The sequence below is a fragment of the Oncorhynchus mykiss genome, chromosome 24 (genome assembly GCF_057628025.1).
Source record: "Oncorhynchus mykiss isolate SJ-2025 chromosome 24, ASM5762802v1, whole genome shotgun sequence".
In the NCBI taxonomy this organism is placed as follows: Eukaryota; Metazoa; Chordata; class Actinopteri; order Salmoniformes; family Salmonidae; genus Oncorhynchus; species Oncorhynchus mykiss.
In genome coordinates, this window is record NC_143045.1 from 32,756,802 (window position 1) to 32,772,320 (window position 15,519).

The window sequence follows — 15,519 nt, forward strand, 5'->3', positions numbered from 1 at the left end:
CCTCATGCGGTGTTTATATCTAGTCCTCATGCGGTGTTTATATCTAGTCCTCATGCGGTGTTTATATCTAGTCCTCATGCGGTGTTTATATCTAGTCCTCATGCGGTGTATATATCTAGTCCTCATGCGGTGTATATCTCTAGTCCTCATGCGGTGTATATATCTAGTCCTGTGGCATCTCACCCCTTCTTTCGCCACCAGTAGCTGTTTCTCAGCATTCTGCTTCTTGATGTTGTAGTACTGCACCTCCACCTCATGGGTGAGCTGGAGCCACTTCTGGAGGGACTCTGGTGGGGACCAGCTGCAGCGAGACTCCAGCTCCTTCTCTGCTTTCTTCAGGGCCATGCGCACCTGCAAAAATACACACACGTCACACAGACCAGAAGTCAACCTACAGCATTTAACTTCTTCTGACTCAAAACAGCAGTGAAAAGAACACACTAAAGTCTCAACGCCAAAAGTCAAAGTGGTTAAACACAAATGAATCATTCCCACAGTGTCCCTCTGGACCATGGTGTAAATGTGGATGGGGAGGTGGGAGAGGGAAATGTGATCTCATTGGCGTGTGAAAGCTAGCACTCTCTTTGTCTCCAGACATCCTCATTAAGAGCTGCGCAAATGAGCCCAGAGCCATAGAGGCATCCACCCGCCCTTAAGACTCAATCACTGACAAGCCTTAATGGAGCACCACTGGGCCAGCCAGGGAGCCTGCAAGCCATGTGCACAGGGAGAGTTAGGGCTAGGTGATCAGGGAGCCTGCAAGCCATGTGCACAGGGAGAGTTAGAGCTAGGTGAGCAGGCTAGCCTGCAAGCCATGTGCACAGGGAGAGTTAGGGCTAGGTGATCAGGGAGCCTGCAAGCCATGTGCACAGGGAGAGTTAGAGCTAGGTGAGCAGGCTAGCCTGCAAGCCATGTGCACAGGGAGAGTTAGAGCTAGGTGAGCAGGCTAGCCTGCAAGCCATGTGCACAGGGAGAGTTAGGGCTAGGTGTGCAGGGAGACTGCAAGCCATGTGCACAGGGGAAAGTTAGGGCTAGGTGAGCAGGGAGCCTGCAAGCCATGTGCACAGGGGAAAGTTAGGGCTAGGTGAGCAGGGAGCCTGCAAGCCATGTGCACAGGGAGAGTTAGGGCTAGGTGAGCAGGGAGCCTGCAAGCCATGTGCACAGGGGAGAGTTAGGGCTAGGTGAGCAGGGAGCCTGCAAGCCATGTGCACAGGGAGAGTTAGGGCTAGGTGAGCAGGGGGCCTGCAAGCTATGTGTACAGGGAGCGTTAGGGCTAGGTGAGCAGGGAGCCTGCAAGCCATGTGCACATGGGAGAGATCTTTTCTGATCAGGCAGGCATGAGGACTGACCTGGTTTGACCTCCACAGATGAAATGATAATTCTAAATCCTGTGAAGAACTAGGCCATGGTTTAGGGTGCAATATGCCCTGTCTGCAGTCAGGAGCGGTGAATCGAATCCTTACTTCATATGAAAACATTCTGATCCATCATGCCTACGAAGAGCTTTTATTTATATATACACATATATATACACACACACACATGTGTATATGTATATATATATATATGTGTATATATATATATATATATATATATATATATATATATATATATATATATATATATATATATATACACACATGCATACACACACACACACACACATACACATACACACACACATACTAGCTCTTCGTAGGCATGTATGCTGAAAAGGAGGGAGCCATCTTTCTCTAGTCATATCTTGAGAACTGAAATCAGATAAAGGAGTGACTATTGCTTCCTCCATCAGACTACAGTGTTCTCAGGAGACCATAGTGATCGTAGTAGAATGAAGAGTACACAACATGAGCCCTCTGCTCAGCTGCCCTGTGTGGGCCGAACACTGCTTCTTTTCCTGACATTTCCCTGATGGGCAAAGAGCTGAGTGGGAGTTATGCCTACTGATAGCATTCTGCATCTGATCCATCTAAATGTTTAGCTGGCTCCCTAGAATATAGAGTGGTTAACAGGGTTCAGTCAAGTCTCCCCTCTCTGGAATTAATATACAGGATCATGTTACTGGCCTCAACCACACCTTGTTTCTCAACAAGTACCCCGCTAGAATAATTCCCCCTCTCTCATCCACATGCATTTGTTATCCACACCTGCCCCTCCCCAAAGTGGTACAGTCCAGTACCTGGTCCAGCTCCTCCTCGGCGTATTTCTGCCGACTCAGCTCGTTCTCGGTGCCCTCGCGGAGCTCCTTCAGCCGCTGGGCCTCCTGCTTGGCACAGTTGATCTCATCCCTCAGCTTCTGTTCCAGGTTCACCTTCTCCACCTCTACTGTACGGTGCTCCTCCTGGGCTATCTGCAGCCTGAGAGCGAGATAATCTTTTACTATCTCATCCTGGAATATACAAGGTCTGAGGTCATCTGCCTTTGGCCTAAAGAGCAGGAGCCCAGACTTAAAGATATTGGAAATACAGACATTGTTATCCTACAAGAAACATGTTATAGAGGAGACGGACCCACTGGTTGCCCTCTAGGTTACAGAGAGGTGGTAGTCCCATCCACCAAACTACCAGGTGTGAAACAGGGAAGAGACTCAGGAGGTATGCTAATTTGGTATAGAGCAGACTATACATACTTTTTGGAGAAATGTCCTCTGGTCTGAGGAAACAAAAATAGAACTGTTTGGCCATAATGACCATCGTTATGTTTGGAGGAAAAAGGGGGAGGCTTTCAAGCCAAAGAACACCATCCCAACCGTGAAGCACGGGGGTGGCAGCATCACATTGTGGGGGTGCTTTGCTGCAAGAGGAACTGGTGCACTTCACAAAATAGATGGCATCATGAGGTAGAAACATTATGTGGATATATTGAAGCAACATCAAGACATCAGTCAATCAAATCAAATTGTATTTGTCACATGCACATGGTTAGCAGATGTTAATGCGAGTGTAGCGAAATGCTTGTGCTTCTAGTTCCGACAATGCAGTAATAACCAACGAGTAATCTAACCTAACAATTCCACAACTACTACCTTATACACACAAGTGTAAAGGGATAAAGAATATGTCCATAAAGATATATGAAGTAATAAAGCTTGGTCGCAAATGGGTATTCCAAATGGACAATGACCCCAAGCATTCTTCCAAAGTTTAAGGACAACTTAGTCAAGACATTGGAGTGGCCATCACAAAGCCCTGACCTCAATCCCATAGAAAATTTGTTGGCAGAACTGAAAAAGCATGTGTGAGCAAGGAGGCCTACAAACCTGACTCAGTTACACAAGGTGTGAGGAGGAATGGGCCAAAATTCACCCAACTTATTGTGGGAAGCGTGTGGAAGGCAACCCGTAACATTTGACCCAAGTTAAATAATTTAAAGGCAATGCTACCAAACACTAATTGAGTGTACGTTAACTTCTGACTCACTGGGAATGTGATGAAAGAAATAAAATCTGAAATAAATAATTCTCTACTATTATTCTGACATCTCACATTCTTAAAATAAAGTAATGATCCTAACTGCCCTAAAATAGTTTTTTTAATTTTTTTTTACCAGGATTAAAGGTCAGTAATTGTGAAAAACTGAGTTTAAATGTATTTGGCTAAGGTGTATGCAAACTTCAGCCTTCAACTGTATGCACACACCACCTTTCTGTTTGAATTGGTTTAGCATTTTTTGAAACAAGTTATTTTTTCCATTTCAATTCACCAATTTGGACTATTTTGTGTTTGTCTGTTACATGAAATCCAAATAAAAAACAATTTAAATTACAGGTTGTAATGCAACAACATAGGAAAAACACCAAGGGGGATGAATACTGTTGCAAGGCAATGTATATATCAACTAATTGGCGAGAGCAGTAGAACAGTCTGCAGCACCTGGCCTCACCCTACTAGAATCTGAAGTCAAATGTCGACAATTTGCTGATGCTGGTGCTTCTGTCCCCACCCAAGGAGGGCATAATAGTAGCACCTAGATATTCTGCACAGATTCTGTCAGACCTGGGCCCTGACAGTAAATCTCAGACAAAAATACTGGTCCATTTGCCAGGACCACAAATTCAAATTCCATCTATACACTTGTTGACCTAGAGCACACAACAAACTATACCAACCTCAGCCTAAAAAGCAGCACCACAGGTGCTGTCTAAAAATACTTGAATAATTTATAGAACCCTATTGCCCTTTGTGGTTGTGAGTAGAGGTCGACCGATTATGATTTTTCAACGCCGATACCGATACCGATTATTGGAGGACCAAAAAAGCCGATACCGATTTAAAAATCGGCTGACTTTTTAAAATGTATTTGTAATAATGACAATTACAACAATACTGAATGAACACTTATTTTAACTTAATATAATACATCAATAAAATAAATTTAGCCTCAAATAAATAATGAAACATGTTCAATTTGGTTTAATAATGCAAAAACAAAGTGTTGGAGAAGAAAGTAAAAGTGCAATATGTGCCATGTAAGAAAGCTAACGTTTCAGTTCCTTGCTCAGAACATGAGAACATATGAAAGCTGGTGGTTCCTTTTAATATGAGACTTCAATATTCCAAGGTAAGAGGTTTTAGGTTGTAGTTAATATAGTATTTATAGGACTATTTCCCTCTATACCATTTGTATTTCATTAACCTTTGACTATTGGATGTTCTTATAGGCACTATAGTGTTGCCAGTGTAACAGTATAGCTTCCGTCCCTCTCCTCGCCCCTACCTGGGCTCAAACCAGGGACCCATCGACAGCAGCCACACTCGAAGCATTGTTACCCATCACTCCACAAAAGCCCCTCTGCAAGGGGAATAACTACTTCAAGTCTCAGAGCGAGTTACGTTTGAAACGCTATTAGCGCACACCCAGCTAACTTGCTAGCCATTTCACATCGGTTACACCAGCCAATAGGCTGATAAGGTTGAAGTCATAAACAGCGCTGTGCTTGTGAAGAGCTGCTGGCAAAACGGACGAAAGTGCTGTTTGAATGAATGATTACGAGCCTGCTGCTGCTCAGTCAGACTGCTCTATCAAATCAGACTTAATTATAACATAATAACACACAGAAATACGAGCCACAGGTCATTAAGATGGTCGAATCCGTAAACTATTATTTAGACAACAAAACGTTTATTATTTCAGTGAAATACGGAACCGTTCGGTATTTTATCTAACGGGTGGTATCCCTAAGTCTAAATATTCTTGTTACATTGCACAACCTTCAATGTTATGTCATAATTACGTAAAATTCTGGCCAATTAGTTTGCAGAGCAGAATTAGGCCGATACCCGCTAATTAGACCTGGCTCTCAAGAGAAGACAGGCTATGTGCACAATGTCCACAAAATGAGGTGGAAACTGAGCTGCACTTCCTAACCTCCTGCCAAATGTATGACCACAGACACAATTTCCCTCAGACCCACAAAGAATTTGAAAACAAATCCGATTTTAATAAACTCCCATATCTATTGGGTGAAATACCATGCAATCACCGCAGCAATTATTTGTGACCTGTTGCCACAAGAAATGGGCAACCAGTGAAGAACAAACACCGTTGTAAATATACCCATATTTGTTTTTCCTTTTGTATTTGCACATCGTTATAACACGTCTCTATTACTTTGAAACTTGTGAGGGTAATGTTCCCTGTACATTTTTCATTGTTTATTTCACTTTTGTATATTATCTATTTCACTTGCTTTGGCAATGTAAACATATGTTTTCCATGCCAATAATGCACCTTGAATTGAGCGAGAGCGCGAGAGAGAGAAAAAAGAGAAAGAGAATCAGACAAGGAAAAGCATGAGATGTGATCTGTTCTTTTCCTGATCACATGGCATGACCAGGAAGAATTGTGGGGCCTTATTACAGGTGCTCATAATCAGTGACTCATCAGGGGCAAACAATAGAAGTGCCTGTATAATTTCACTGCTAGATTCCAGGGAGCCTGGCATGTCCACATAGTATCCTCCAACCAGCTGTCCTTGGACCTTTTTGCTCCTTGCTATAAAGAATGACCACTATAGAGCCCAAGGAAGCCAGGGATCCATCATTTTCTGATATATATGCTACATGTAGTTGAGATTCCCTGGGCAGAGATAAAGACATGGTTTGTTTTACAGGCAGGGTCCGGTTTGAAGCGCTAACTACAGTAGGGGGAAGTACACTGACTGTAGCAGCCTGTTGCCTTGTAACTACATCAAACAGTTGAGCACTAGTCTGTAGTTCCGGACTGTAAGCCTATCACAGGAATTCAGAGAACTTCCACGCTTTACATTTTACACATAACTGACCAGATATTCTTGAAAAACAACATAAATACGTTATTCAGTGAAACTAAAGCAACAGAGAGCACAGATCATACAGTCAAGCGAGTGTCTTCTCCAAATCAAATCTCATTCGTCACATGCGCTGAATACAACAGGTGTTGTATTCTACACCTGTATATGGTATATGTAATAAAGACAATTACAACAATGCTGAATGAACACTTATTTTAACTTAATATAATGCATAAATACAATCTATTTAGTCTCAAATAAACAATGAAACATGTTCAATTTGGTTTAAATAATGCAAAAACACAGCGTTAGAGAAGTAAAAGTGCAATATGTGCCATGTAAAAAAATAAACAATTCCTCGCTCAGAACATGAGAACATATGAAAGCTGGTGGTTCAATATTCCAAGTTAGAGGTTTTAGGTTGTAGTTATTATAGGAATTCTGACACGTCGACTATTTCTCTCTATACTATTTGTATCTCATATACCTTTGACTATTGGATGTCCTTATAGGCACTTTAGTATTGCCAGTCTAATCTCGGGAGTTGATAGGCTTGAAGTCATAAACCGCGCTGTGCTTCAAGCATTGCTAAGAGCTGCTGGCAAAACGCAGTAAAGTGCTGTTTGAATGAATGCTGACGAGCCTGCTGCTGCCTACCATCGCTCAGTCAGACTGCTCTATCAAATCATATACTTAATTATAATACAATAACACAGAAATACGAGCCTTAGGTCATTAATATGATCAAATCCGGAAACTATAATTTAGAAAACAAAACATTTATTCTTTCAGTGAAATACGGAACCGTTCCGTATTTTATCTAACGGGTGGCAACCCAAAGTCTAAATATTGCTGTTACATTGCACAACCTTCAATGTTATGTCATAATTATGTCAAATTCGGTCTTCACACAGTTTGCAACGAGCCATTCGGCCCAAACTGTTGCATATACCCTGACTCTGTTTGCACTAAACGCAAGAGAAGTGACACAATTTTCCTAGTTAATATTGCCTGCAAACATGAATTTCTTTTAACTAAATATGCAGGTTTAAAAATATATATACTTCTGTGTATTGATTTTAAGGCATTGATGTTTATGGTTAAGTACATTTGTGAAAGGATTGTGCTTTTTTCGTGAATGCGCTTTTCTTAAATCATCACCCTTTTGGCAAAGTTGAAGTAGGCTGTGATTCGATGATACATTAACAGGCACCGCATTGATTATATGCAACGCAGGACAAGCTAGTTAACCTAGTAATATCATCAACCATGTGTAGTTAACTAGTGATTACGTGATTGTTTTTTTATGAGATAAGTTTAATGCTAGCTAGCAACTTACCTTGGCTCCTTGCAACCACAAGGTCCTTTTGACGCTACACTCGCGTAACAGGTGGTCAGCGTTAGAGGTCGACCGATTAATCGGAATGGACGATTAATTAGGGCCGATTTCAAGCTTTCATAACAATCGGAAATCAATAATTTTGGACGCCAATTCTTTTTTTTCCAACTTTATTTAATCTTTATTTAACTAGGCAAGTCAGTTAAGAACACATTCTTATTTTCAATGACGGCCTAGGAACGGTGGGTTAACTGCCTTGTTCAGGGGCAGAACGACAGATTTTTACCTCGTCAGCTCAGGGATTCAATCTTGCAACCTTACGGTTAACTAGTCCAACTCTCTAACCACCTGCCTCACGAGGAGCCCATCTGTTACGCAAATGCAGTAAGAAGCCAAGGTAAGTTGCTAGCTAGCATTAACCTCTCTAGGGTATGTGGAACGTTAGCGTCCCACCTGGCCAACATCCAGTGAGATTGCAGAGCGCCAAATTCACATACAGAAATTCTCATAAAAATTAAGAAAACACAACATATTTTACATAGGTTTAAAGATGAACTTCTTGTGAATCCAACCAAGGTGTCAGATTTATAAAATGCTTTACGGTGAAAGCATACCTTACGATTATTTGAGAATTGCCTATAATTTCCACCTGTTGTCTATTCCATTTGCACAACAGCATGTGAAATGTATTGTCAATCAGTGTTGCTTCCTAAGTGGACAGTTTGATTTCACAGAAGTGTGATTGACTTGGAGTTACATTGTGTTGTTTAAGTGTTCCCTTTATTTCTTTGAGCAGTGTATTTCAACCGGACAATAACGTTGTCAATATAAAAGGTAAACAAGAAAGGCACTCTCTCGGTCGCGTGCATGAAAAAGCTCTGACACGGCAGGGTCCACTCATTCAGACTGCTCTTACTCCCTCATTTTTTAGAATACAAGCCTGAAACAATTTATAAAGACTGTTGACATCTAGTGGAAGACTGTTGACATCTAGTGGAAGACATAGGAACTGCAATTTGAGTCCTAAGTCAATGGATACTGTAATGGCATTGAATAGAAAACTACAAAACCCCAAAAAAACTACTTCCTGAATGGATTTCTCTCAGGTTTTCGCCTGCCAAATCAGTTCTGTTATTCTCACAGACACTATTTTAACAGTTTTGGAAACTTTAGAGTGTTTTTTATCCAAATTAGATGCATATCATATCTTCTGGGCCCGAGTAGCAGGCCGTTTAATTTGGGCATGCTTTCCAAAATTCCTGAATGCTACCCCCTACCCTAGAGAAGTTCAACTTAATCAATCATAATCACTAGTTGTAACTACACATGGTTGATGATATTACTAGTTTATCTAGCGTGTCCTGCGTTGCATATAATCGATGCAGTGGGCATTCGCAAAAAAGGACTGTCATTGCTCCAATGTGTACCTAACAATAAACATCAATGCCTTTCTTAAAATCAATACACAGAATTCTCTTGCACTTCTCTTGCATTCATTGCACGTAGAGTCAGGGTATATGCAACAGTTTGGGTCGCCTGGCTCATTGCGAACTAATTTGCTCGTTCCTGGTTCGGAATGGTTCCGTATTTCACTAAAATAATAAATTTATTGTTTGTTTTCGAAACTATAGTTTCCAGATTTGACCATATTAATGACCTAAGGCTCATATTTCTGTGTTATTATATTATAATTAAGTATATGATTTGATAGAGCAGTCTGACTGAGCGATGGTAGGCACCTGCAGGCTCATAAGCATTCATTCAAACAGCACTATTGTGCGTTTTGCCAGCAGCGCTGCTGTTTATGATTTCAAGCCTATCAACTCCCGAGATTAGGCTGGTGTAACGATGTGATGTGAAATGGTGAGCTAGTTAGCGGGGTGCGCGCTAATAGCGTTTCAAACATCACTCTCTCTGAACATTGGAGTAGTTGTTCCCCTTGCTCCGCATGGGTAACGCTGCTTCGAGGGTGGCTGTTGTTGTGTTCCTGGTTCGAGCCCAGGTAGGAGTGAGGAGAGGGACGGAAGCTATACTGTTACACTGGCAATACTAAAGTGCCTATAAGAACATCCAAAGGTATATGAAATACAAATAGTATAGAGAGAAATAGTCATATAATTCCTATAATAACTACAACCTAAAACTTCTTACCTGGGAATATTGAAGACTCATGTTAAAAGGAGCCACCAGCTTTCATATGTTCTCATGTTCTGAGCAAGGAACTGAAACGTTAGCTTTCTTACATAGCACATATTACACTTTTACTTTCTTCTCCAACACTTTGTTTTTGCATTATTTAAACCAAATTGAACATATTTCATTATTTATTTGAGGCTAAATTGATTTTATGTATTATATTAAGTTAAAATAGGTGTTCATTCAGTATTGTTGTAATTGTCATTATTACAAATACATTTTAAAAATTGGCCGATTTTTAAATCGGTATAGTCTTTTTTGGTCCTCCAATAATTGGTATCGGTGTTGAAAAATCATAAATCGGTCGACCTCTAGTCAGCATGCCACGCAGTTTCCTCGTGGATTGCAATGTAATCGGCGTCCAAAAAGGCCAATTACCGATTGTTATGAAAACTTGAAATTGGCCCCAATTTATCGGCCTTGCCGATTCATCGGTTGACCTCTAGTATGTACATGTAAATAGAGTTAATGAAATTGACTACTTTATACTACTTGCTCTGTAGACAATGCCATTGACTAAACACCAGCCTTATAGTAGGCTAAGAATGTGATTGAGGGGGTGCAAAGATAGCATGAGGGGCTTGCATCTTACAGTATGTGGCTGAAAACAATGGCTAATGTGTAGAGGGCAGAGGACCTTGGGCAGCTGTCACAGTACTGAATGATGTCAAGGCTTGGCCAGGCCAGGCCAGGGCCCCAGTGGTGACAGAGGGCCCAGTACTCTATGGCCGTTCTGTATTGGGATCATGGTGCTCTTTTTCTGCCACAGTATAATGTCCCCAGTGCCTCAGACATGACTATATAAACAACCAACAAGGAGCCCATTTGTGGGATGGGTGGCTGTGTCATGCTGGGTTAGTACGTGTCAGATCACGCCATCCTGTGAGGTCGGTCACAAGACCACAGTTCAAACACACAGAGGGCCCACTGGGAGAAATAGGACTATAGATATTCATGTAAAATCTACAAGGAGACTGCTTTAGCTTGTACACAGCCTAGCTTGCAATGTTTTAAAGGGGTCATAGCATATGTATGAGATTATCAATATCTGATGAGAATTGGTACATTGAAATTATGAACAGCATTTCAATTAATATAAATGAACCTGAATCCATGAAATACCCGCATGAGTTAAAAAAAATACATGAGTCATTTTGAGAGCAGGTTTTACAGGGCGAATTGAGGCTGAGATGAGAAAGGAGGCAGGAAGTGTAATGCTGTTTTACATCACCAGAGAGCAGCCTCATCCCACCAGAGGAAGAGGAGAAGGCAGAGGGCTGCAGTCATGAGTAGCCTGAAGTATCACCCCGAATTCAATTCCGCTGCTCTATTGAATCCCCCATCCGACAAGTTGTTTGTGTGACTTCATTTCAAAATGACGGGGCGCATTGTACAAAACAAATTCATCAGCGAATGGATCGTCTAACAAATCCAACCAGTCACCATATCAAAGTTGACAATGTCATCATGCAGGTCGGCTCAGACCCAACCCATCGGTTTCTGGGACGAATCAGAACGGTCAGAATGTATTCGCATTCTAGATATCGTCAGGGAGGGAGGCAAATCCAGACTCCTGGTGGAGAAGAAATGTTAGAGTGATGTGGATGGGTAGCCAGGCAACAGTGAAAGGTGATCCGGGGGGCTGAGGATGGAAAATGTGGGCAGTGGGCCCTCCCTCTAATGCTCTTGACCCTGACCTCTACCATTCACTAGCCACAGCTTCAGCAGCAACAACAGCAGGGCAGGGCAGGCACACAGCATTGCAGACGCTCAGCCCCACTGCACTGCAGGGTACAAGCAACATCAAAGCCTATTTGCAGCACCGGCTCAGTAGCTCCAGGCTGACTGGGCTGTTAGAGATTTGTATGAATAGCATTCCTACGAGTGAGACTAGTTTTAAATCAATATCATTTATGAGTAACTGGAATATGAGCAGCAGCAGAACGTGGATCAAGTATAGAACATTCAGAAAATATTCAGACCCCTTGACTTTTTCCACGTTGTTACATTAGTCGTATTCTAAAATGTAATAAATAAAAACAATTCCTCAATCTACACACAATACCCCATAATGACAAAGGGAAAACAGGTTTTAGACATTTTTGCAAATATAAAAAAAAATACAAAACAGAAATACATTATTTACATAAGTATTCAGACACTTTGCTATGAGACTCGAAATTGAGCTTAGGTGCATCCTGTTTCCTAAAATGTTTCGACAACTTGATTGAAGTCCACCTGTGGTAAATTTAATTGATTGGACATGATTTGGAAAGGCACACACTGGTCTTTGTAAGGTTCCACAGCTGACAGTGCATGTCAGAGCAAAAACTAAGCCACGAAGTTGAAGGAATTGTCCGTAGAGCTCGTAGTCAGGATTGTGTCGAGGCACAGATCTGGGGAAAGGTTACCAAAACATTTCTGCAGCATTGAAGGTCCCCAAGAACAAAGTGGCCTCGTTCTTAAATGGAACAAGTTTGGAACCAACAAGATTCTTCTTAGAGCTGGCTGCCCGGCCAAACTGAGCAATCAGGGGAGAAGGGCCTTGGTCAGAGAGGTGACCATGAACCCGATGGTCAATTGGACAGAACTCAGGAACTCCTCTGTGGAGATGGGAGAAACTTCCAAAAGGACAACAATCTCTGCAGCGCTCCACCAATCAGGCCTATATGGTAGAGAGGCCAGATGGATTCCACTCCTCAGTAAAAGGCACATGACAGCTGGCTTGGAGTTAGCCAAAAGGCACCTAAAGGACTCTCAGACAATAAGAAACAAGATTTGCTGGTCTGATAAAACCAACACTGAACTATTTGGCCCGAATGCCAAGCATCACGTCTGGATGAAACCTGGCACCATCATCATGCTGTGGGGATTGTTTTTTAACGTTAGGGACTGGGAGACTAGTCAAGATAGAGGGAAAGATGAACAAAGCAAAGTACAGAGAGATCCTTGATGAAAATCTTCTCCAGAGCACTCAGGATTTCAGACTGGGATGAAGGTTCACCTTCCAACAGGACAACGACCTTAAGCCAAGACAACGCAGCAGTGGCTTTGGTACAAGTCTCTGAATTTCCTTGAGTTGCCCAGCCCGAGCCCAGACATGAACCCGATCGAACATCTCTGGAGAGACCTGAAAATAGCTGTGCAGCAACGCTCCCCATCCAACCTAACAGAGTCTTAGAGGATCTGCAGAGAAGAATGGGAGAAACTCCTCAAATACAGGTGTGCCAAGCTTGTAGCGTCATAGTCTCGAGTCTTCTAGGGTGTAATCGCTGCCAAAGGTGCTTCAACAAAGTACTGAGTAAAGGGTCTGAATACTTATGTAAATAAGGGACGTTTAAAGACACAGAGGACATGACCCCTCTCCCCTTCAGCTCCCAGAGAGAGCACAGGAGACAGGCCAGCCTGCCCACGTAGTCACACGGAGTCACCCTGTCTTGCATGTTCTCTTCCCCTGCCTCCATTACAGGGCTCACATAGGAGGCATGTTGGCCTGTCCCACCAGTCCCACACAGACAGTCTGTATGCTCCCATTCACTGTTACAGTAATAAGTGTTTAACAGGAGGGTAGCAAGCATCTCAATGTCAATGCTCTGGTTTGCTGTGGTATAACAACTGTAGTCGAAGGTCTATAACCCCATAGGTAACAAACCACAAAACAGCAACAATACAAAACTGCATGCACATTAGTTAGTATGCATGAGATGTTGCAATCCTCTCTAAAAAAAAAAATTTACAATTGGCATTTCACATTCTCATTTAGTGTCAGTGGATGTTCACTAGGTGTTTCAGAGAGTTGCAGCAGAGTAGATGGATATCCCCAGCCTCACCTGCATGTCCCACAGCAGCAGGGGATGAGATGGCGTGAGGAATGGCAGAGATGTTTTACTATCACAGTGAATGAACAAGGAGGGCATGACTAACCCCTGTAACCAACTGACAGGATGTGATAATCAAAGTTCCTGTCTGGGGAGAGAGGGACGTCAATAAAGGCATAACAGGACTCTGTTCCAAGGCCGCTCTCCTCTCAGCACAGGACACAGCCCTGGTAACGCTCTCAGCTAGCAAGGCTGTGAAACACACACAGGACGCTCATTCAGGATAACTGACCTCCTGGTAGCAAGGACAGCAGATGGTGCCTCTTTATGGCTAAGCTAAGGTGGTGGATGAATAGATCTACATCACAGGAGGCTGGTGGCACCTTAATTGAGGAGGACATGCTCGTGATAATGTCTGGAGCAGAATGGTATCAAATACATGAAGTGCACGGTTTCACATGGATGCCATTCTATCGCTCCATTCAGGACATCATTATGAGCTGTCCTCCCCTCAGCAGCCTCCTGTGGCCTACGTCAAGGACACTCACTTTAGGAGTCAGTTAGTTGTAGTGGGAACGTGTGTCAGGGATAGAGGCCTAGACACTGTGTGTGTATATGAGTCAGCATGACTGAACCATAGATGAGCGGGAGGATGTGAAAATAGCCCACCTCCAAGCTTCCGGCAGAAAGCATGGATATGGTCATTACTAATGGCAGAAATGACAAGGCAAGACTACAGTACGATGGTATCCAGGTGTCATACAGTCATACTGTTCTGGACCATACCGGGGTATATGGTATTACACAAGAGGCACTACTTCTAAAAACTATTTAGGAAAAAGGGATCTTAATCCAGGAGGGGATTGAATGTCTCTGCTGAAGCCAAGAAAATGCATAGCTGACATCTAGCCACTTATCAAACCAAATGAATAGCAGACATCTAGCCACGTATCAAACCAAAGACATAGCTGACATCTAGCCACTTATCAAACCAAAGACATAGCAGACATCTAGCCACGTATCAAACCAAATGCATAGCAGACATCTAGCCACGTATCAAACCAAATGCATAGCTGACATCTAGCCACGTATCAAACCAAAGACATAGCAGACATCTAGCCACGTATCAAACCAAATGAATAGCAGACATCTAGCCACATGCATAGCTGGCATCTAGCCACGTATCAAACCAAAGACATAGCAGACATCTAGCCACGTATCAAACCAAAGACATAGCAGACATCTAGCCACGTATCAAACCAAAGACATAGCAGACATCTAGCCACGTATCAAACCAAATGAATAGCTGACATCTAGCCACTTATCAAACCAAATGCATAGCAGACATCTAGCCACGTATCAAACCAAATAAATAGCTGACATCTAGCCACGTATCAAACCAAAGACATAGCAGACATCTAGCCACGTATCACACCAAATGAATAGCTGACATCTAGCCACTTAAGGGGAGTTGAGCTCTGTAGTGACAGAACCAAGACAGAGAGAGAGAGGGCCACAGAGGAGTAAGGGGAGTTGAGCTCTGTAGTGACAGAACCAGGACAGAGAGAGGGCCACAGAGAAGTAAGGGGAGTTGAGCTCTGTAGTGACAGAACCAGGACAGAAGCTAGCCATATGCTAGCTCAGATTTCAAAAGGTGTTTGCGGAATAATCATAAGAAAATAATTTCCATGGACAGTTGATACCAAGTCCCTCTTGCGATCAGCTGTGAGACTTACTTCAGAGAAACTTCAATGATATTCCATAGAGAACAGTTCCACAATGTGAGGAAAGGATATTTTGCCCACTTGCATAATTACTACAGCAATCTCTAGAATGAGCTCTGAATGAGGAACTCAACTGATGGCTTCAGACCAGTTAATCCTTCACTTCCTGTT

General features: G+C 42.5%; 1 protein-coding gene across 6 annotated transcripts in view; it reads right to left on the bottom strand.

Annotated features, from left to right (window-relative positions):
- Positions 1-15,519, bottom strand: part of LOC110503167 (stromal interaction molecule 1) — a 57,865-nt gene that overhangs the window by 15,100 nt on the left and 27,246 nt on the right. For all 6 annotated transcript variants that reach the window (XM_021581520.3, XM_090218879.1, XM_090218883.1 and 3 more), the window contains exons 8-9: positions 2,180-2,357; positions 184-351 (exon numbers count right to left, since the gene is read on the bottom strand). In XM_021581520.3, coding sequence (XP_021437195.2) covers positions 184-351; positions 2,180-2,357 — 346 coding nt within the window. The remainder of the gene's footprint in view (positions 1-183; positions 352-2,179; positions 2,358-15,519) is intronic.